Source organism: Salvelinus sp. IW2-2015, linkage group LG28, assembly GCF_002910315.2.
Source record: "Salvelinus sp. IW2-2015 linkage group LG28, ASM291031v2, whole genome shotgun sequence".
NCBI classification, from domain to species: domain Eukaryota; kingdom Metazoa; phylum Chordata; class Actinopteri; order Salmoniformes; family Salmonidae; genus Salvelinus; species Salvelinus sp. IW2-2015.
The window spans coordinates 8,150,033-8,173,396 of record NC_036868.1 but is presented as its reverse complement, the minus strand read 5'-3'; the positions used below and the strand labels follow the sequence as shown (position 1 = coordinate 8,173,396).

At 43.3% G+C, this 23,364-nt stretch overlaps 1 protein-coding gene across 2 annotated transcripts in view; it reads left to right on the top strand.

Moving 5' to 3' along the window:
• The first annotated feature begins 912 nt into the window (after positions 1-912).
• The window catches only part of LOC111954027 (ephrin type-A receptor 7), an 83,188-nt gene continuing 60,736 nt past the window's right edge, over positions 913-23,364 (top strand). For both annotated transcript variants that reach the window (XM_023973523.2, XM_023973522.2), the window contains exons 1-4: positions 913-1,095; positions 2,794-2,858; positions 3,884-4,553; positions 21,124-21,279. In XM_023973523.2, coding sequence (XP_023829291.2) covers positions 1,002-1,095; positions 2,794-2,858; positions 3,884-4,553; positions 21,124-21,279 — 985 coding nt within the window. In that variant the 5' untranslated portion in view covers positions 913-1,001. The remainder of the gene's footprint in view (positions 1,096-2,793; positions 2,859-3,883; positions 4,554-21,123; positions 21,280-23,364) is intronic.

Sequence of the window (23,364 nt, the reverse complement as noted above, 5' to 3'; positions counted from 1 at the left end):
CTAATGCCCAAACTCCTGTCTTAAGGTGGCCTTCTCAAATCAAATTGTATTTGWCACATGCGCCGAATACAACAGGTGTTACAGTGAAATGTTTACTTACAAGTCCTTAACCAATCATGAAGTTTGTTTTTCTGAAGATGATGCACACTACTCCAATGTCTCTACCAATTGTCTTTACTCACTCTTCTAAATAAATACCTGGGACATTACAGCGAAGTGGTAACATGGTCAAAGTATGGTAACAGTTTATAACAACATTATTTGCCCAGATAGCCCTTAATTTTTTTATATTTATGTTGATATTTCAGGGTAATGCACCACATACTTTGGATTAGAGTATATCCCCTTTTCTAATCCTCATCCTCAAACTCTTACATACTCCCAGAGAGAGAGAGAGAGAGAGAGAGAGAGAGAGAAGAGAGAGAGAGAGAGAGAGAGAGAGAGAAGAGAGAGAGAGAGAGAGAGAAGAGAGAGAGAGAGAGAGAGAGAGAGAGAGAGAGAGAGAGAGAGAGAGAAGAGAGAGAGAGAGAGAGAGAGAGAGAGAGGAAGAGGAGAGAGAGAGAGAGAGAGAGAGAGAGAGATTTTTGGTTTAGGCTATGTTAATGTAGGCTGATAACTATTTGTTTTGTCTTGTAAGGAAGGAAAGCTTCTTACCATCATCTTACCCAAAGCAAAGAGGTCCATCTTGGCCAAAGAAGACTAGACTGTAACATTGACTAAAATCGTAATTCATTCAATTATCCTGAAGAACAGCCTCTGCAACGAATTTATTTGTCACAATGCTTGCACAGGATCCTTTTCTACCAGCCGTGAGTGGATCATTCTTCTGTCAGTCTAGTTGAGTGACATCAGTTGTGTTACAGTCCACGCCCAGCAGATGCGGATGCTATTTGAGTGAGACACGGCAGGTTCTCGTACATAGAGCTGTTTTAGCGTCGTCAATGGGAAGTGCACGCCAAGGTGGAAAAGCGAATACTGTCTAGCTAACTTCCATTTACAACATGGGTTCTACGTCGATTCCGTGTTTGTGGATTACATTTTTCCTTCATTTATGTAGTTTGATGAACACTGGAAAAGCGCAGAATGCGAAAGAAGGTATGTAATAAAGTTTGATAACCTCTCATCATCGCCTCATCCAGGCTACATCTCGAAAACTGATCGGCAATCGCGCGTAGTGACATCCAGAGAAATAGCGCGCAGTAGACTATCCTGCGATTTTGTTGCTTGCGCACGAATGATCATTACTGTATTTGTCAAATGTTTAAAAAATACAATATGTCATGACATTAGTTCAAAGACATTACAGTGTTGTTAGTCAGTGGATTGCAGTCTGTGCGCATTACACAGCGTTTGTGTGACAAACGACCCGTTGTAGGCTATTTTAGTAGGCTTTTACGCATGGCACCAAATCCAAAATAAGGCTCTATACGGACGATGGTGAAATTGTTGATTTCAAGGCTAAGATAGTCTACATTTAGACTGTCATTCTACTCAGTCTCATATCATGACTTGGAATAAACTTCCAAGATCGATGGGTAAGCTAATACCAACCCATTCACCCTAAGTATGGTACACATTAACCCTCCTTGTCATTACAGGAGTTCATGTTTGAAAGACCTGAAATTAGTCTATAAAAACTGACATGCACATAGCGAGAGCGCACAAGGAAAGTCTATATCACAGACACGGAGAGATAGCAAGATCAAGATATACTGTTTATATAAATGAACTAAAGGTTAATTTTGCTAAAGAAATTGACTTATTAATAAACAAATACAATTGGAAGGAGATACATAATATTAAATTATTGCCAAGTTGCTGACCTTCACTTTTAAGGTGATTATTGTATTCGTAAACACACTGTAATGATTCTGAAATACAAACTATTTTCGAGTCTGTCTGAAGTTTGAAACGGGCTGTGTAAATTATTTAAAGCATATGGGGCTATAATATATGATCGCATGTCTGATCAATATATTTAAATGATATTTAGCCTATAGTAACTCTGCTATTAAACACTTTCTTTCACGGCTCTGCGTTCAAGGAGAGAAATCGGCAGTACGCTCTGAGGCTCTATTCGGGTGAATGAATACAAAGTCTACCCGCTAATAATCTATTAAATGCATATACATATTATGTTAGATAAGTGACACTTTTACACCAAATTCATGTCGCCGTTGGTAGACTACAGCCGAACAGTTTTAGGATTATATTTCTGTTGTCAGTGGCCTGTCGCCCATGGCACAGCAAGGACTCGTGCATTGCTTTTTATTGTCTTAGATTTAGTATAGAGTCAGGTGTTCTTGTCTGACCCTATTGCACCTGCATGTGTGCCTCCATACTGAAAAGACACAAACAGATAGATAGGTTTAAATCATTTTGCCATTTTACCCCATGTTTATGTGGGTTGTAGGCTTCATGAAACCCAAAGTTGTCACAAATAACACTTACCATTTAGCTTAATGGAGATAAAAGCCTTAGTCTTAATAGGAAGGGTAGCCTACTGTATATGACATGCGTTTATCCAGTAGTCTACAATATGAAAGCAGTTCTCAGGCAGTGCCATTGAGGTAAAAAGTATTGTCATCAAATCAATACCCTATTGCACAGCCTGTAATTGTTCATTTTCATAGCTGGCTGCAGAAAATGGGTCATGTCTAGTCATCTAGCCCTCACATACGGTATCAGGCTGTAGACTTTCATAGCTTATTCATTTAATAATATTCGMCGAACTGACAGTGGCACATACAGAGATTTAATCACCTGCTCTACTCTTTTCTTTCCTGTCGCTAGTGATTCTGTTGGATTCCAAGGCACAGCAGACAGAGCTGGAGTGGATATCTTCTCCTCCTGGTGGGGTAAGTGGGACACTAACTAGCCTATACCCCTGACAACATATAATACTCCAATTCACACTATTCTTTTCAGCGTTACCATGCTCTACCTCAATGGAGGAACATCTAGATTTAAATGTGAAATTTCAACACGGTCCAGTATTATTATGTCTTTCTGGCTGTGTCATTACCATGGATATGAGCCTCTGTGTCATTACCATGGATATGTGCCTCTGGGTCATTACCATGCATATGTGCCTCTGGGTCATTATCAGCCGCACTATCCAGAGGCAAGCTTTTTAAAATTGTCACAGTGTCGGACCGAGTTCGAGAAAGGCCATTTGGGTGGGGTGTTTGTTTATGTTAATTGTTGTTAATTGTAGCAGTCCTGAAAATCTATAGGATGGGTGGCATTTAAGTGAAGAGATATTGATTTTGTTTTTGATGTAGCCCAGGCCTCAAGTCACCTTTCCATAATAGCCTGTACGTAAAGGTTTTAAAATCTTTAATCTAAAATAACAACATTTAAATAATAAATAAATACAAATCTAGCAATATGACTGGAAAGTAATCGTAGTTGATCCATTTGTTTTTATGCTTATCAGATTTTCTTATTTGCTATATTAGGAATATCTAACTTTAGGCTTATCTCTGTTTTCTAATCTTTCTTTAGGTCTTATTTCATAATAACAGTGCAGAGGTTTATGGATTTTGTTTAATAGTTCCATACTCATTTCCAAATACTGTAAAAGCAAAATGGATGACCTTTTTTTTTTTTTTTTAAGTGCTCCAATAATGGAGGTTTTTTCATGCCCTATGTTTTTGTGATTTCATTTAGCTAACCCACCTTTAGACAGTGTTATTACTAGTTGTTACACCTTGTACACTCCTTTATTAATATGTTAAAACACTGTATTGAATCAACACTACAGAAGGACAGAAAACCAGCCAGTATTTATATTGTTGTGTTTTGATTTCCTTGCAGAAGTATGTTGCTGTTGAGAACCAATCCATATAAATGTACCAAACTTGTGCTCTGTTCTTTTCAGTGGGAAGAGATCAGCGGGTTGGATGAAAACTACACCCCCATTCGCACATACCAGGTTTGTCAGGTCATGGAGCCCAATCAGAACAACTGGCTTCGGACTAGCTGGATAGAGAAGGGCGATGCCCAGAGGATTTTTGTGGAACTGAAGTTCACGTTGAGGGATTGTAACAGTCTACCCGGTGTGGTGGGCACGTGCAAGGAGACATTCAACTTGTATTACCAGGAAACCGATTCGGAGGTCGGCAGGAATATACGAGAGAACCAGTACGTGAAAATTGACACAATCGCAGCAGATGAGAGCTTTACTCAGGGGGACCTGGGAGAGAGGAAGATGAAGCTGAATACAGAAGTGCGCATCATTGGGCCGCTGTCCAGACGAGGGTTTTACCTGGCCTTCCAGGATGTAGGGGCATGCATCGCTCTGGTCTCTGTCAAAGTTTATTACAAGAAGTGCTGGTCCATCATTGAGAACCTGGCCACTTTCCCAGACACTGTTACGGGATCAGAATTCTCCTCTCTGGTCGAGGTCGAGGGCATGTGTGTCAGTGACGCCGAGGAGGAGGCCGATAACGCTCCCAAGATGCACTGCAGCGCAGAGGGAGAATGGCTGGTGCCTATAGGGAAATGTATATGCAAAGCTGGATTTCATCAGAAGGGCGATGCATGTGAACGTGAGTGCAGTTATATTCATCTTGCTCTATCCTCTCTATACGCCGTTTTCATTAGTGGCATAACTTTTTCCATCCTCTGCTACACTGCAATTTTCAATATAGAAAAATATTATTCAGCCACAAACATTGTTTTAATTAGGGGAAATAGGAAACTTATTGGTAAGCAGAAAATGTGCCTCATTCAAATGTAAATGTTTAGAATAGTCTTTCCCTTTGATTTATCGTTTTGCACAGGGTCACCCATGAATAAACAACAGAAAGAATCTGTTGACTATTTGAGTTTTTAATTATACAAAACAGGCAAAGGACAATTTAGGCCACATTGAATAGTTGTGGTGGCAAATAAAATTAAAGCAGCTGATTTGAGGGCCATATTAATGATGGATAAAGTATGGAGGCCTGAAAATCCTCAGTGTAATAATTGGAATCCATGTTAATTGTTTGATTAGCAAGCTCTTAATTTATAGCCATGGTTCTGTTGACACTGGGATTAAATGATAACTTGCACTTCAGTTTAGCTCAGTGCTCCTCGGTAAGAGCACTTCCCTCTCTGGCTGGCTGCTGGCCAAGGCAATCACTTGCAGAATACACAGGTCTGGAGGATGTCCAACCAATCTCAGTATCCCTCTGCCCCTTCCAAACAACCCTGACAGAGAGAGAAAACAAATAGCCGCCATACTGTGGCATTTAGGCCCCAAGATATTTATGAAGGGCCTAACAGGAAACACAATTAAAGCCGCTGCGGATATGCATTTTGTGTTGTTTGGTCCTAGCACCATTCCTCGGCAGTTAGCATTAAATGCTTTATGTCACTCTAATTGCACAAAGGATTATTTTCAGCGGCCACCTGACTTGTAAGATAAAAATCACTGTGGATTAAAGGGGAACTACTTAAYTCACCGAGTTTAAGTGCTCTGTCTTGTCAGCCAAGCTTTTTTTTCTTTCACGGAATGGGCAGTGTCCCTCTAAGCAGCTAATGAGGGGTAGTGACCAGTAATAATTAAAGGAAATGTGTCTCAGGACAAACTAGAAGTCCAGGCAGGCCACTTTCAGGCCAATACTACAACACGTAGTCCTCCACCAGAGAGTTAGGTCTATACCCTCTACCATGTGACGTGTACTTAGGTGATATTATCAAAAACAAACAAAAATTGCCTCTTGAGTTATGTTGCTCTAAAATGTGGTTAGAGGTTAGAGCTTGTTCAACACCCGGTGAGTCCTTTTTTGTGTAGTCGTTTATATTATTTTGGAGCAAACAATGTAGCATATATTACATAAAAGCTTTGTCTAAAAGTACCAGCTGAAGCCTGCTCTTCTGCTTGTAAAGCAGGCCTGTTAGAACTGAACTGTTGCCCATTCGAGGCAATTAACTGGTCCAACTACTGTGCCAGCTAAAACTGTCCTTAATGAGGTGGAAAACATACCCACCTGTGTATGAGTGATTAAAATCCTTTCTCAACATGGTAACTTTATAAGAGATTTATTTCCATTGGGGCATGGCTGGCCATTGTATTAAGGGGTAGTTCATCTAAATAAAATGAACATCTTACTGCAGAATCAGCAGCTTCTCGCAGAGGTCTGGTGATATTAAATCGGCCATTCAGTGGTTTCTCCTAGAGCAAGGGGAAAATCCAACAGTTTTCCATCGGTTGAACACCACTTCAATGGGGCCTAGAATGGAAGKGGGTTTTGTCCTTTGTAACTGCCCCTTAGCTACAGTACATCTACAATACTTGTGTTGGAGTTTCCTCAGTCTTCACCCAGGCCTCTCTTTTAGCATCCTGCTTGCAATACTGTGATTTTCTATATAGAAAATAGATACACATTCCGCTCACTGTCCTATTTTCAATATCTGCAGTATCCTCCAATTGTAAAATGTCCATCTGTGAAATACTGAGCAGAAGGCTGCAGGAGGAGCAAGTGAGTTGAGCTGTCAGTCATGTCATTCAAGGACTAGGAGCCCCCCCTCTGTGAATGCAGAGGCCTCCTCCAAAACGTGTTGTGATCCACTCATTCATCACCGTCACTGGAGAGGGACTGCATGTCTTTCACTCCTCTCCCTCCCCGTCTCTGTCTCTCATTAACTATTTTGTGGCATCTGCAGCACTATAAATACCTGTGTTTCTCTCTCTCCCAATGTTAGGAGAATCAGTGTTATGGGTGTTGAAAAGGGCATATTTTAAGTGTCCTGCAACGTGCACAGGGTTTATTTGCATAGAAGTGTGTGGTGTTAAAATAGTGGCCATTCAGAAATGGAGCCACTGAGTCGTTACGAGAAATAGAGGGCCCTTGTGGACAGACATTGGTCTCTTTGTTTTGCCAGGAATGTAGGTTGTCCAATTTTAACACATCACATAATTATACCCTAAAGCAACCGACTCTTGAGAACTGATGAACTATTCACCTGTTCAACTCTTTCTCCAGTGTGGGAGGCCTAGTCTCTCCAGTAAACAGATAAAAACACAACCTTARCCCAGCGCTATCGCTACATGCTAACAAGAGAATTCATGAGAGGATACAGCATCCTGCAGACACTGACACCATCCATCTTGGTGTGTCAGGAACTCAGACAGGAGTTAGTCTACGGCTGATTGATGGGCTGAGACCCCTGAGGGAAGGACCTAACTGTGATGTGGTTGACCACACAAGCCAAGGTGTGTCTGTCTATGTGGAGMGGAGAGGGGCACCAGGCAGACCCAGCTCCAGGCCCAGGCAAGGRCACTACTTAACATTTCAAATGAAGCCAGGAGTCAGGGGTCCTCATGCATCTTGACGCTCCTCCTGATTGATAAGGTGGGATTTTAATAATGCTCCAAATGGCCGTCCTTTACAACCGCTCCTGAGCTTAATTATTCAAATGGTGTTGCACACGGAATCCCCAGGAGACACAACTGGATTGAAATCACTCAAGATTGAAATAATTTGGTGATGGATGGTGGCTAGTCTTGTCACCGCCCGTGTCGGCTAGCTTCTGGTGAAAAGCTGCATTCTTCCACAGCTTCAGGGTTGTTCCTGTTTTTGTTTGTTTGACCTGGCAGGTAGCACGGTGATAGACTGTGGGGCCATTGTATCTGTTGCTTTGAAACAAAAACATGGTTGACAGCTAGCATCACGTCTCAAAATGAATTAGTTTAGTTTTGGGGGGGATTCAAATAAATAGTATGTAGGCTTATACAAAGTGTTCATTAAGCCTTAGATATTACTAATATTTGATATGGAGATTTACATTTTTGTTTTGTGAGAAGCTGGAGAGACACATATCGACAGAAACAAACACCCTCACATACTTACACACCCCATATGTATAGTCACAGCATAATAAAGTATGTGCCTGTTTTGTACAAGGAGAACAAGTCACTGGGAAAGAAATGGTAGGCTTTTATGCTACAGAGCACTTCTAAGCACATTTTTAAGTCCCCTCTCTGCCTGCTCGGGGTGTAAGTGGGGAAAAAGTGTTGAGCTTATGTAATAAGTTATTGATTTTCCTCTTAAAGGAAGATTGAAGTGTAGAGCCACCGGTCTACAAAGCTCCCAGAGGAGACAACAGACAGAGCCTTCCCTCCCTGCCTCCCTCCCTGCCTCCCTCCCTCCCTCTCTGCCTTTCTCCCTGACGCACGGTAAGGTGCTAAGACCCTGGGCCGAGTCACTTTACCCCACATGCCACAGGGACACTAAACGGCAAGACGTTGTCATCTGACATAGTGTTCCCCTGTCCGATCGGATCCCTCCCAACAGAATGGTGGCTGAGCAATTACAAAAAAGACATCTGTGCCACAGTTTAGATAGCCAAAGGAAAGTAAAGCCCGCAATCTCAAGAGGTATGGAACCGGGGATCGATGGAAGTGTCTGAACCTGTTAGTGCAAGTGGAGATGAGGGCTGCTGAGGCATGGGGAGGGGGCTATTGTTGTGCGGGGAGAGGGGGCCAGAGAGGTGACTCTTCTGATGAACAAGGGTCAACTGCTGCGATCATCCATCTTCCGTCTTGGCAGTGTCCTGTCATCCAGGGCGCTCACGTTACTAAGCACAAAAGGCAGGCACCCATTGTCCAGCCCGGACTTGTTTGCAGCCATGTGTAAATTAAGTTAATATTCACTGACCCCAGTGTCACCTTGGAAATAACGCCATCTGACACAAAATAGCAAAGGTGTCTCTTTTAGGGTCAACAATGTCTACCCACATATCTCTTCTTATTGTCCTCTGTTTGCGTCAAAATGGAGAATGTTTWCTAGGATTCTGTCTATTGATGAAATTCAACTTGGGTCTCTAATTTGGCCTGACAGCTCTGATTTAGTGACACATCTATAGATGAATAATGTGTGTCAGTTAGTTAGCCTCCATTTTGAACTAACATGACTCAAAGAGTGCTTAATAGGAATATTATGTGTGGTTTTGCCCCATTTGATTAACAGGTATTCAGCTAAGGGGTTAAATACATTTCATCTAATGGTGTCTTCTGGGCAAGTTGGTGTGTCCCCACAAGTGTTAAGTGGATTATATTTTACTGTCCTCTGATTTATATTTATATATACATGATTTAGTTCCAGCAGCTTATCAAGCGAGGTGAATGAAAAACCTATTACCAATGACCAGGCAGCGAGCAGCAATGTTTTGTCTGTTTCAGGGAGACTTATTCCAGATATTTTTAGGTCTGGATTTTACACCCTCAATGTATCAACTTTTATCTCTAGGTATAATATCTGCAAGAATGACAAACAGTAGGGACAAACGTTAAAGATAATAGAGTTTTCTTTTGATTTGATATAGCCCTAACCCAATATGCATTATGTTAGAGTAAAGACAACTTGATTCAGCCGRGGGCCGATTTGTTTCAGAGCGGATGTTCGGGGGCTGGAACATAATTATAATTTCTACACTGCAAATTGACTAAGCCCAAAAATAGATGTTATTTGAAAATAGCAATAATTGTATAACCTTGATAACATTGAGACATGTTCACGAATGTCCCTTATTATTTATTAGTGGGAATACTTAAGAACAGATTTACGAAATTATTTTTTATTATTTTCTGAATTCCTGGTGATTTTACTGTCTTTTTTGACCCAAAACTAAAATCCCAAAATATTTTAGTACTGTATACTGTATGTGTTTTTAATTAAAACTGTGGGGACCGAAAAAAAAAAAAGCATGGTTGCCGACCACTGGATGTGAATCAATGCATATGGGCATATTCTATTTTTGCATATGACTTTGAAACAAATATTTACCATACCTAAATGAAATGGAAATGAGTGAGCCCTGTGAAACTGTTTTGTTTAGAAAATGAGGCATTTGTATTTCATTTCACATGTTAAAGTTCCCGCAGAATGTCAGGCCTGGCAGCGTTGTGCAGCTAGGAGTCTTGTATCCAGGGAAACTTTTATTTTTATTATTTTATTTCTCATTCGGAAGTGGTGGTGTATATTTAAAAGGGAGAGACATTGTATCCAACATTAAAATGACTACCCTGTTTATTATAGCTCTCCACATTTACAATTTAAACCAATCTGTGCTCTTTCCAGTTCTCTGAGGAAGAAACTATGATTCAGTCTACTAATGAGAAGCAGAAGAAACTGCCTTTTTCTCATAACAAGGGATTAAAAAGAGCAAAGGCACTGCACAGAGGAATACAAGCTACTTTGTGAGGCAGGCAATGAGTGTGTTTCTGTGCTAGGTTATTACTAAATCAAAAATCTAAGCAAATTCATTGTATAAAAATGAATAAAACAGCCAATGTTCTCTTGACTCAAGCCGTCTGTTTTTCCCCACTCCAAATAATTTGATCTGCTCACGTAAGCAAAGCAGCACAGTTGTACCGCTTATTCAGATGCAAAAAAGCATGTTTGTTCTAATTATCGTGATTATTATAATCCATAAACTCGTGATTAGCATTTGTTTGAACTGGAGCAGCCACGGGCAGGATCTGGGTTAGATGTGGTGTGTAGTTGGTTGTCAGGACAGGATCTGGGTTTAGATGTGGTGTGTAGTTGGTTGTCAGGACAGGAGCTGGGTTTGGATGTGGTGTGTAGTTGGTTGTCAGGACAGGAGCTGGGTTTAGATGTGGTGTGTAGTTGGTTGTCAGGACAGGAGCTGGGTTTGGATGTGGTGTGTAGTTGGTTGTCAGGACAGGAGCTGGGTTTAGATGTGGGTGTAGTTGGTTGTCGGACAGGAGCTGGGTTTAGATGTGGTGTGTAGTTGGTTGTCAGGACAGGAGCTGGGTTTGGATGTGGTGTGTAGTTGGTTGTCAGGACAGGAGCTGGGTTTTGGATGTGGTGTGTAGTTGGTTGTCAGGACAGGAGCTGGGTTTAGATTTTGCTGTGTAGTTGGTTGTCGGGACAGGAGCTGGGTTTGGATGTGGTGTGTATGTGTTGTATGGTTGTGGTTGTCAGGACAGGATCTGGGTTTAGATGTGGTGTGTAGTTGGTTGTCAGGACAGGATCTGGGTTTAGATGTGGTGTGTAGTTGGTTGTCTGGACAGGAGCTGGGTTTGGATGTGGTGTGTAGTTTGTTGTCAGGACAGGAGCTGGGTTTAGATTTGCTGTGTAGTTGGTTGTCAAATCTGGATTGATGGTTCTCTTTGCCTCCTTAAGTTGACCTGGCTGTTTCTCTGTGGAGCAGCGCGCACATCAGCACGACCATCTGAGGCCAAACGGACGCCTTTGTGTGTAACTGGAGGCCACGGGGGCTAGACCGCTGTAGGGAGACTAGTGGCTGGTTTGAAATTGTTCCTGTGTTTCAGTCCTTTCTGTCACAGCAGTGGGTCCATGGGGATTGGAGTGGGGTGGGGTAGGAGGGAAAGGGGGGCGTGGGGAGAGGGGGGCACYATTTGGAGATAATGCTTGGTTGCTGACTGGGGACATTTTAAGCGCTGATTCGTTGTGGCTGCAGGGGGCTTTGGGTCGGGGTAGACCTTTGGGCCCTCCGCTTTGATCCCGAGAGCAACACAGTCTCTTCTCTTCAGTCTTTCAGCAATAAGTCTCTTCTCTAGAAGTCTTTCAGCAATAAGAGGTCCTCTTACATCCAGCCACATCCTCCATTTAAAGGTAGCCAGCCGCCCGGGCTAGCTGCCCTTAAGACTTTTTTCTCCCGTCGCCATGCGAGTTTAATGAACTAAACAAAAGACGATTAGGCAGGGACATTTCCATGTCACTGGAAAGTCATTTGGAAAGCCCTTACCCTGCATGATGAATTAAAGAAGTGAAGACCTCGCTCTCTCTCTCTCTCTTTCTCTGGAAGAGGGTGTACTTTTGTACGGACACAAGGTTCAGTTTCTGCTCAGGCGGAACCAGCGCTATAAATTCTGTAATGATTTAATGTGAAAACGTCCTTCATTTTCCACCTGCAGACCCATGCAGTAAATCAGTGTGATAGCTAAGTGAGGAAACAGGTGCTGGGGTTTATTGTTGCTTATTTCAATTTCTGACAACATGCCGTAGCGCAGGCTGTAATGCACTAGGAACAGATTTGAAAAGTTTGTGAACTGGTTGTGAARATAGTTTTTTTCACACTTATCATGTGACCTTTGTTATCAATGTGACATTTACCAAAACAACTGTACATATTGATTATTGAATTGGATTTATTGGCATAATTATCATCACACCCAATACAATCTGTTCTCTTCTAAGCCTTAGTTTTTAATATAGATGCCTTGGTTTTAGGTTTGACACAAAAAATTACAAGTGAGGCTAAAGATTCTTCCTTTGGTGTTGGGGACGACTAAGTGGAGCAAACAAAATGGGAATGTCAGAAATATAATGTTTTCAGCAGTAATTTCACAACTGTTACATTATCCTGCTGTTTTACTTAATGTAAGTTAAATCAGTTCCATTTTTCTGTTATATTTCATTCCTAATTATGTGTATATTTCTAATTATAAAATGCAAATACTTTAAGATTTAAATAATATATAATATTTAGGTAGCCAGAATAGATTTTTTAGACTTTTAAAAGTTGATCAGTAGGCTAGCTAGCTTTGATCTTAGCTCAGTACGTCCAACCAGACACTTCCTCAAGAGTTTGGCTGTTTGGAGGCCAAAGCAGTGTGCCATCCAACACAGTGTAAGGGAATGCTAATCTTCTCTTTGTTTCTCATAGTAAAGCTACTTATCTCCCCTTAAGCACAGGTAGCACCGATGAATGGAGGGGTTGTCTGGGTGTGCCGAGTGCACGCAAAGCCAGGCACAGGCATTCAAGCTATGCGTGGTGTGGGCCTATGTGGGAAGAATTAGTGACAATATGATCGTTTTTAGGTTTTCCAGCCATTTAATCTGGTCTTTCTAGCTAAAACTCTTCATCTGAAAGTTTGTTTAGTTTTTTTTTGCTCACTGTAGCCTTGTTTCCTCTCTCCTTCTATATCCACCCCTCCATTCAAAAGCCCACAGGAGGTGTAGGTGTTTGAAAGTAGCTTGTTTGGAAGGGGTTAGACATTGAAACTCTATCCCCGTCCCCTGTGAAGAGGGTTCCAGCAGGGTCTCAGTTCTCTCTCCCTCCTCTCCTTTGTGTGTTGTGCCACTGTTTCCAGGAGCTGGGTAGGCGCCTCGCCTTTCAAAGGTGGGAGATTAACATGTCTCGGGGCAAAAGCCCAACTGTTCAGCTTAGTTTCTCTTTCTTGTCTTTCTTTATGGATAAAAAAGAGGGAGATTTAGAAGAAAAGTGCAGTACGCTACCTCAAGATTTTTTTCTCGCAGAGGTGGAGAAGTCTAAAAACACCTGTTGCTAGGCGGATGCTGTGGAATTACTCGCAAGATTTACTCCATGGGAAACAAGAGAGGTTGTTGAAGAAAAACCAAAGGGCATTAGCGTAAAAAAAACAACTGTGTAGAGTACACAACATGTCAGTAAACAGAGCTTGATGGATGTCCTAACACACTACTTGCCATGGCAAAAACACCCATCTAATCAGAGCCACACAGTATGCAGAAGAACTCAGCTTCTCCAGGGCTATTGACATCCCTCTCCAACAACACAGTGTCACGTTCATAATTATATATTATGCCCTCAGAATAAAACCCAGACATGGACCTAAAGCAATGATTCTGGAATAGAATTTCATGGCTCTGTGAACGTTGAGAAGCAGGGTGTTTTTAAATGACTGCCAGAGAATGTCCCCGGTAATATGAACATTGAGTTAGCAGTATAATGGAGTTGATGAAACAACACCTCGCAGGGTGAATAGGAGATAGATGTGTTTATGCTGTGTAGCCAGACAACGGAGCACTGAGGTCAGAACAAGCAAAACAAGGAAGAAGGAAAAGACTCTCGGAGGAAATGGATTCATAAAAACCAGCCTAGACAAGCTTCCCATATTTTGTGGGGCCTGCGTTTATAGTTGATATTTGTAAAGACATTTCCCTATCGTAGCGGCGGTGGTGGCGGTGGCGACAGAGACTGTTTAAGGAAAGGCAATGSCGTTTTGAAATTAGAAAATAATTTGGTTCCTTTATCGTGTTTGACCTGCTTCACCTGACATACATCAGTGAGCAGAGCCCGGTCGGCCTGGCTGTTGGCCCTGTCGACTGCAGCTCTCTCCCTAGGCCTCCTTTATCACTCTAATGGGGTGCTATCTCTCTAAGTTGCTCTCTCACTCCGGGTCTCTGCGGCCTCCACTCACCGGCCTGCCGACTCTCACATTCTTTCTCCATCCATCCTGACAGACACGCAGGCGGATTTAACACATAATCAGGCTGGATGAGAGGGTGGCCAGGGGAAGGCCCGGCACAGTCAGGGCCCTCAGACTAGCCCACACCAGTCCATCTCACTGAGGGTCAGAAGAGCTGGAGCACCACCACCACCACCACCACCACACACCACCACCACCATCACCACACTCACCACCACCACCATCACCACACTCAAACATCACCACCACACTCACACATCACAGCACTGCACCCCAATCAACCTACAGCACCAACATCCACACTCACGCATCACATCACACAGCTCCACACACCACACTTCACCACCCTATCACACTCACCACCACACTCACCACACCACACCACCACCACCACTCATACCACCCCACCTCACCACCACCACCACACCTCCACCACAACCAACACACACCACCACAACCACCCCTTACCCCAATCACCACCACCACACTCACACCACCAACACACACACATACACCAACTCACCACCACCACACTCACCACCAACCAACCACCACCACCACCACCACACCACCACCACCACCACCACACACTCACCACAATCACGGAAACCACCATCACCACTACCACACAAACACCACCACAACCACCACCACCACCACAACCACCACATACTCACCACCAATACCACACCACCAACCATCACACACACCCACCACCATCACACCACCACCACCACCACCCACACTCACCACCATCACCACCCACTCTCAGCCTAGGCAGGATTACTGGTATATACTAAGAGCCCCGCTGGCCCTGTGAAAAACGACCCTGACACAAGAGACAGATGTTGTGAAACTCTATATTACTCTTGCCTGATTAGTCCCTGAAGTCTCCTCTGTCCTCAGTAGTTGATAAGGAGAACTAGCCTGTTTAAACCCTGAAGTCTCCTCTGTCCTCAGTAGTTGATAGGGAGATTTAGCCTGTTTAGTCCCTGAAGTCTCCTCTGTCCTCAGTAGTTGATAAGGAGAACTAGCCTGTTTAGACCCTGAAGTCTCATCTGTCCTCAGTAGTTGATAGGGAGATTTAGCCGTTTTAGTCCCTGAAGTCCCCTCTGTCCTCAGTAGTTGATAGGGAGATTTAGCCTGTTTAGTCCCTGAAGTCTCCTCTGTCCTCAGTAGGTATTTGGAGAACAAGCCTGATAAAACCCTGAAGTCCCATCTGTTCTCAGTAGTTGATGGGGAGAACTAGCCTGTTTAAACCCTGAAGTCCCCTCTGTCCTCAGTAGTTGATGGGGAGAACTAGCCTGTTTAAACCCTGAAGTCCCCTCTGTCCTCAGTAGGTAATTGGGAGAACTAGCCTGTTTAGTCCATGAAGTCCCCTCTGTCCTCAGTAGTTGATAAGGAGAACTAGCCTGTTTAGACCCTGAAGTCCCCTCTGTCCTCTGTAGGTAATTGGGAGAACTAGCCTGTTTAGTCCATGAAGTCCCCTCTGTCCTCAGTAGTTGATAAGGAGAACTAGCCTGTTTAGACCCTGAGTCCCTCTGTCCTCAGTAGTTGATATGGAGAACTAGCCTGCTTAGATTCTGAAGTCCCCTCTGTCCTCTGCAGTTGATATGGAGAACTAGCCTGTTTAAACCCTGAAGTCTCATCTGTCCTTGGTAGCTGATATGGAGAACTAGCCTGTTTAAACCCTGAAGTCCCTCTGTCCTTGGTAGCTGATATGGAGAACTAGCCTGTTTAAACCCTGAAGTCCCCTCTGTCCTTGGTAGCTGATATGGAGAACTAGCCTGTTTAAACCCTGAAGTCCCCTCTGTCTTCAGTAGTTGATATGGAGAACTAGCCTGTTTAAACCCTGAAGTCCCCTCTGTCCTCAGTAGTGTTTAGGAGAACATACCTGTCTAATCCCTGAAGTCCCTCTGTCTCAGTAGTTGATAGGGGAACTAGCTGTTTAGACCCTGAAGTCTCCTCTGTCCTCAGTAGTTGATAGGACGAACTAGCCTGTTTAGATGTGAGGGTTAATAGGGAAGCGGAGAGTTTTGTTTCCCTATTTCACGACTATATAAGTGAGGTAAAACCGTTGCTTTTCTGGTATGGTAAAACTAGCTAGAAGGCAATGGGCCCTTTATGAAATGCGATCTGTCAATCTAAGTGYAAGATTAACCGAAGGAAAAACAGCCCAAGTGCCATTGCGTCACGCCGAGACATTAGGAATAATTATCATCTGGTAAGGCCACAGGAAGCGATATGTCAGCCTGTCACAAAATGTCAACACAGGATGAGAATCTCATCCATCCTCTTTCCTTTTTCTGCCTCTGTGTCCTTTACCCAGATTGCCATTCAATTGCCAAACATAGAGAGCGTCTGGATGGAATTGAAGAATGTTAAGAAGCCGAGCTCGGAGGAAACAGACAAAGCAGTATCTTGAAAAATGAGGGAATTTAATTTCTTAGTGTGTGTCTGTTGGAGATAACGGCTTGTTGTTTCATCCTCTCGTGGCCCCGCAATGTGGAGAGTGATGTGGAGAGTGATTGAGACGTACTCAGTATAGGGAGTCATTCCTCCCTAACTGTGCTCCTAGCCCCAGAGTGAGGCCTTTCCTGTTCTATCAGTACAGTGTATAAAATGCTGACTGCAGACAGTTTTTTCCCCCCATCGCTGAATGAAAGCGTTTGACCACTGTAAGGTAAATTACAGATGCTGTCTGTTGCCCCTCGCTAAGGAGCCTGGTGGAATGTCAGACTTGTATTTTCAACCTCAGCCCTGTTCTCTAAAGACTGGCTAATTTCACAGTGTAGTGTAAATAAGGCCTGTGTTGTCTGTCCCAGCTCCTGCTCCATGTTTTTTAACCCACCGTCTGTGTCAACAAGCACAGCCTGTTAACCTTTATCTGCGTCGTAGAGTAGGGCGGGTGTCACAAAAACAGACATTTCCCCCACTTATGAGTTTGTCGGTCGGATTCGGCGTCAATGTAAAATGCAATGGATTATTGTGAGTCAGGAGATGGACGTGTACGGTGTTCTAATGTGTTTCCGTGTCAGTGTGACACTTCTGTCAGTGAAGTTCTCAAATACTGTATGAGAGGCGGGCCGGGTTTGTCCTGATATTACAGACAAGCACTAGAGATTAAACCCAGGGTAATTATACAGTGACGTGTTTTTTCCCCCCAAAGAAATGTGTTGCTGCAAGGGAAAAATGAGGGGGGAAAAACTATCACCCTGTTTTACCTAATGCTTCAACATCTCCATTAAAGAGTGTGTTTTCAGCTGATGATGCCAGGAACAGGGACTGGCCAAAAGCYTCTGTGCTGCTGGGACTGGAATGCAGGCTCTAGGATGGCTGTGTTTGTGCATGTCACTCAGTGCACTGTGAGAGAGTGCTGGAGAGGGAGAGGCAGGGCGAGCCCAGAAAATGGTTACCCATGTCACATAGCTGTTGGATTTGAGGCCCTAATTTGCCGCCTTGTTGCTTCTGTAAACATTTCCGGATGCCAAAGCCGGTCAGACACGTTGATAAACACAGGGGCCCTGATGACAAAACAAGGAAAATAAAGTGTTTTTTCATGGAAACTTTAACTTGGAGTAGTATTTACTTTTGAAAGCCCTGTGGTTCCTGTGGCTGAGATGGCACTAATCTGGGCCTGCTAGCTAGCGACGTGAAGGCTCAGCCTGGGACCCTGGTAGCCAGGCAGCCCTGGGCTCAGCTGGGCCTCCCCCCCACACTGCTGGCCACTTAGCGGAGCARCACTACTCAAACCTAAAGGTAAACAGACACACTGGCTTATCAGAGTGTTGAAACAGCCATGCGTGGTGAGAGAAGAGAGGAGAAAGCAGCCTTTCAAACAGCACCATTGGCCAATCTTTAACTTGCCTCAAATGGACTGCTCTGTGTGATCACAAACACGGGCCAACATGTGAATATTTACATAGTCTTATCAGAGAATGGTATAGCGCATTATGTGTGTGTCTTTGCGCAGGTACATTGTTTGCACTTAAAGTCTAATGTTATGGTAGATTGGTAAATTAGAATATGTGTGATTAATATGTTTCGGCAGGCAGCACACAACTCCAACCAAAGGCACCTCTCTCACAGCCTTAAAACCCTGTTTTCAATTACTAGCTATCTCAGCTAAAGTAATGTTAGAGCTAAAATCATGTATTTTCCCACCCTCTCTCCGAAAAATGTCTTGTTTCACGAGGCTGGTGAGATAAATAGAGAGTGACAGGGCTTTTATGTTGCTGAAATGGGGATACCCCGTCCCTCCCTCTCCTCCAGGCGCAGAGGCGGTGTTAGAATGAGGAAACCTGGGTTCCCTTATCCTCTCTATTTTAGATCTGTCACAGAAGTACGGCCAAAGATTTTGAACGCTTGAAAAAACAGTGCAACGGAGATCTGAAATGGGAAACATCGGCATGAAAACCTTTGCCCATTTCCCCAGCAGCTCATGAAAAATTTAAAAATTATTATTTTTAAATATAATTTGCTAGTTTGTATGCAGAGCTATTTACAGGCGTATAGACTCCTTGCAGATTGGAATAGAAATCATGTGGCCAGAAGGCTTAGCAAAGGATTTTACACCAACAGTAGGTCACCGTGGATTAGCAGACTTAAGGTGTTGAGACAAAAAAAGCCAAACCCAGAATTTCCCTATTCACTAACATGGAACCCAAACCGCCTGTGCGCGTGCGTGTGCCATCGTGCATAAATGTATTTTGTCCACCCACACCAAACACGATCACGACATGCAGGTTAAAATATCAAAACAAACTCTGAACCAATTATATTAATTTGGGGACAGGTCGAAAAGCATTAAACATTTATGGCAATTTAGCTAGCTAGCTTGCACTTGCTAGCTAATTTGTCCTATTTAGCTATCTTGCTGTTGCTAGCTAATTTGTCATGGGATATAAACATTGAGTTGTTATTTTACCTGAAATGCACAAGGTCCTCTACTCCGCCAATTAATCCACACATTAAACGGTCAACCGAATCGTTTCTAGTCATCTCTCCTRCTTCCAGGCTTTTTCTTCTCTTGACTTTATATTGCGATTGGCAACTTTCATAAATTAGGTGCATTACCGGCACTGACCTCGTTCGTCTTTCAGTCACCCACGCGGGTATAACCAATGAGGAGATGGCACGTGGMTAGCTGCTTCTATAAACCAATGAGGAGATTTGAGAGGCAGGACTTGCAGCGAGATCTGCGTCAGAAATAGAACTGACTTCTATTTTAGCCCTTGGCAACGCAGACGCTCGTTGGCGCACGCGAGCGGTGTGGATGCAATAATTGAATAACATGTATGTCTAAATTTATTTTGCAGCGCTCGCTCACGTGATGCGAGCAGTGTAGTCAGCCTGTTATGCTTAAAAGTGAATTTGGATAATGTGATTCACAAAGCCCTCTGTATGAATCATTTTATTCATTATACTGGAATTGTTTCTTTGCTAAAAAAAAACGGTTATTATCGCTGGATTTTGTCTGGAAGTATGCCCTTTTTTGTCCCCTCACGATTTAGTTTGTGGCCCAAAGCATAAAACAATGATCTGTGATAATTCAAGATGCTCATGTGGATAGATTGAATCAGCGGCTGAATTAATGAATTGTCATTGAGACATGTCAAAGGACCCACACAAACAACCATGTGAACGATAGTGAATTATTCACTGTCTCCTATCCCTGGTGGACAAGCCTATTCATCTCACCTCTTTCTTTTGAAGGTGAAACATTACAGTAAAATAATCCATTTAGGATTTATACAACCTTGTCTGTGTTCTATGGTAGTACCCCACGGAGCACTGTAGGACAACATTCTCTCTCAGACTGGGCTTTGATTAGCAAAAAACCCTTATTTATTTCAAGTTTCAAGTTTTTTTTATGTCAGGTGAACAAGCACTGTAAAATGCTTTTTTGCTAGCTCTAAACCCAACAATGCAGTAATCAATAACAATATAATACTAAAAATAACAAGGTAGAACAAAAACAGACAAGAAATGAAAATAAGAAGAACATGATAAAGTAAGAAGCTACATAAAGGGTCAGTTCCAATACCATATTTACAATGTGCAGGGATACTGGAGTGATGGAGGTAGATATGTGTAGGGGTAAGGGGACTGGGCATCAGGATATATGATGAACTGAGTAGCAGCAGAGTAAATTATTACTGTGTGTGTGTGTATGTGTGTGTAGAGTCTATAAATGCGTGTGTATGTTATGTGTCTGTTGGAGTGTCAGTGTGCGTAAGTGTGTAGAGTCCTGTGACTTGATGCACCGGTACCACTTGCCATGCGGAAGCAGAGAGAAGAGTCTATGGCTTGGGTGGTTGGAGTCTTTGACGATTTTCCAGGCCTTTTTTTCAAATGGCAGGGAGCTCGGCCCTAGTGATGTACTGGGCTTTCCGCACCACCCTCTGTAGCACCATGTGATCGAGGGCGGTGCTGTTGCCATACCAAGCAGTTATGCAGCCAGTCAAGATCCTCTCAATGGTGCAGCTGTAGAACTTTTTGAGGATTTGAGGGCCCATGCCAAACCTTTTCAACCTCCTGAAGGGGAAGAAGCGATGTCACCCCTTCTTCACGACTGTGTCTGTGTGATTGGACCATTTTAAGTCCTTAGTGACACAGAGGAACTTCAAGTGACTAAAGGATAAAGAAATGGACCAAATATAGCCAGATTTTTCCTCTGGTTAATAAGCAGTGATTTTTCCCCATGCAGTGCAGGCTTTGCCATGGTGATATTTGTGATGTGTTTTTAAGTAGAGTTTGTTAAGCTTGTTGATGAAGCCAGAGGGGCAGGTTGATCCAAACACCAGCTGTTCTGTGATGTGAGCACATGTGTAATGCTCTGTTCCATCATGCCCTTTCTCTTTTATGGGAATTCAAGTGTGAACTAAAGTTTTTTTTTCTCTCTCTCTCCCCCCCCCCCCTACTCCCTTTCCCTCTTCTCCTGGTCATAGCATGTGGCCGTGGGTTCTACAAGTCCTCGTCCCAGGACCTGCAGTGTTCGCGCTGCCCAGCACACAGCTACAATGACCGGGAGGGCTTGTGGCGCTGCGACTGTGAGGACGGCTACTACCGGGCGCACTCAGACCCACCCTCTGTGGCCTGCACAAGTATAGTATGGAGTGTTGCTAAGTAAATGAAGAAGGACTGTAGTAGAGTCTGCATTTATGCCCCCATTAACATCCTGCACACGTAACAATCTCGCACCCCTTTCAGATCCTTACTGCACCCTGAGAATGTTCAATTGGAGAAGTCTGGTGAAAATCCACTCAGACTCCATACCAGAGCCTGCTATGCTTCAATATGTCTTTAGAATGATGTTAATGGTCCTGGGTGTTGTCCCCCCCTAGCTGGTAGCTAATTTGCATTTCCCGTCTAAAAGATTGCAATTACAGTCAGCAGCAGTGCCTGGCAGACCTGTATATCATTTGTCCTGTCAATGGTTCGCAATTATGTGAAAGGCATTGATGAATTAGTTTACACAAGCCAGGGGCTCATTTACAGGGCGGGTTCATTTGTCCAAATCCACTCTGTTGTTCCCAAACAGGTTTGATTCAGGAAGAGCCAGGGTTGTTTTTACAAGGCACCCCTCAAACAATGACAGTTACCACAGAGACTTGAGAGAGAGGGGAAAGAGGGGGACAGATAGAGGAAGACGGTAGATATAAGTAGATGGTAGAGAGAGGAGAGGGAGGAGAGAAGAGATAGGGAGAAGGGGAGAAGTAGGGCGACAATGAAACTAGTCTTCAATTTAAAGAAAGTAGCGTGGCATAGGTGGTACAAGCTGGGCTAATTAAGGTGGGTGGAAAGTGGACTTCTTCTGTAGTCTGACAGGCTGTATTTATCATAGTGAGTTATATCCCAGCGTTCCTCTTCCTCTTCTCTCTTCTCTCTCTTCTCCTTCTCTCTCTCTCTCTCTCTCTCTCTCTCTCTCTTTTCCCTCGTCCTCTCTCTCTCTCTCTCTCTCTCTCTCTCTCTCTTACATTTCACTGCCCCCCCAACCATTCCCTAGCAACTACAGGCAGGAATCAGGATGGTATATCTCTCTCTGTTGAGCTCTTCCCGTGTTTGTTCTGGCCAGTCTTAATACAGTCATTGACTTGAAACAAGGACAGGACACACTGTATGCAATTTGACCTAATTGTTGCCTGGTACCTATCCCTTCCCACCTCTTACCTTCTACAATCAAAAACTGGTAGAAAAAAAGGCCACATTTCCACGGTAACCACTCTCCACCAGGGCCGTCCTGCTGCTTTTATGCCTGAAGATGAAAATACTCACTTTACTGCTCTGCAATTCCCTCTTACATTGACCAAGAGCAGAACACATTTGGTTTGTTATTTTTTGATGCCCTTTGCCTGTTCTGCTGTGAAGAATCACTTTGGAAGAAACAGGGGATTCAGCTCTCTATTTCACAGATTCACTATGTCTAGGTTTATACAACATAGAAAAATATTCATTGTGTTCAAAATGACCAATATTAAGTAAAGTTTAATTCTTCCCATTCAACCAATATAGAAGGTTAACAATGCTTTTATACCTGCATATATAAATTATTGCTGGATGAAGTTATTGTGAACACATCAATGTTCGTGGACATTTTCTTTGTGGGGTCTTGTATGGTCTGGGGTACAATAGTAAACGAAAGCGAATTTACATTGCTTGAGTAAACAGCTTGATTGACATATTTTGAAATGGGCGCTTGTAAACCTCCCTTATGTTAGGCTCTGCACAAACAGATAGATCTCTGCAGCAGATGGATTAGACATCTAAAATGAAGATTGGACGAAGGGGAATATAAAGATGCAACATGATGGGAGGTAATTCACTGCAAGAGGCAAAAAGCCACGCAGAATAAAAATTTGGACACTAGTCAAACAATATATTTTGCATTATAATTGTTGCAAATATTGCATGTTTGGAGAGAAGGGAAAAAAACATTGTATGATAATCTTTTTACAATATTTTCTCACTCCATTTTTATGCAACGCCAAGAGATAATGAGAACTGTATGGGGGTGACACTGCAGGAATGCTGCGAAAATTTTTCCAAGCAGAAGCTGGGGGAAAGACTTGAAGCTGTTGACTGGTTGGGGAGTGGGCATCAATCATGTGACAGCTGTGAATAGTGCTGGTGGTAGTAGCATCTGAAAAGGGCAGTTGTGATCAGCCATCTCCCCCCGTCCTCCCCTCCAG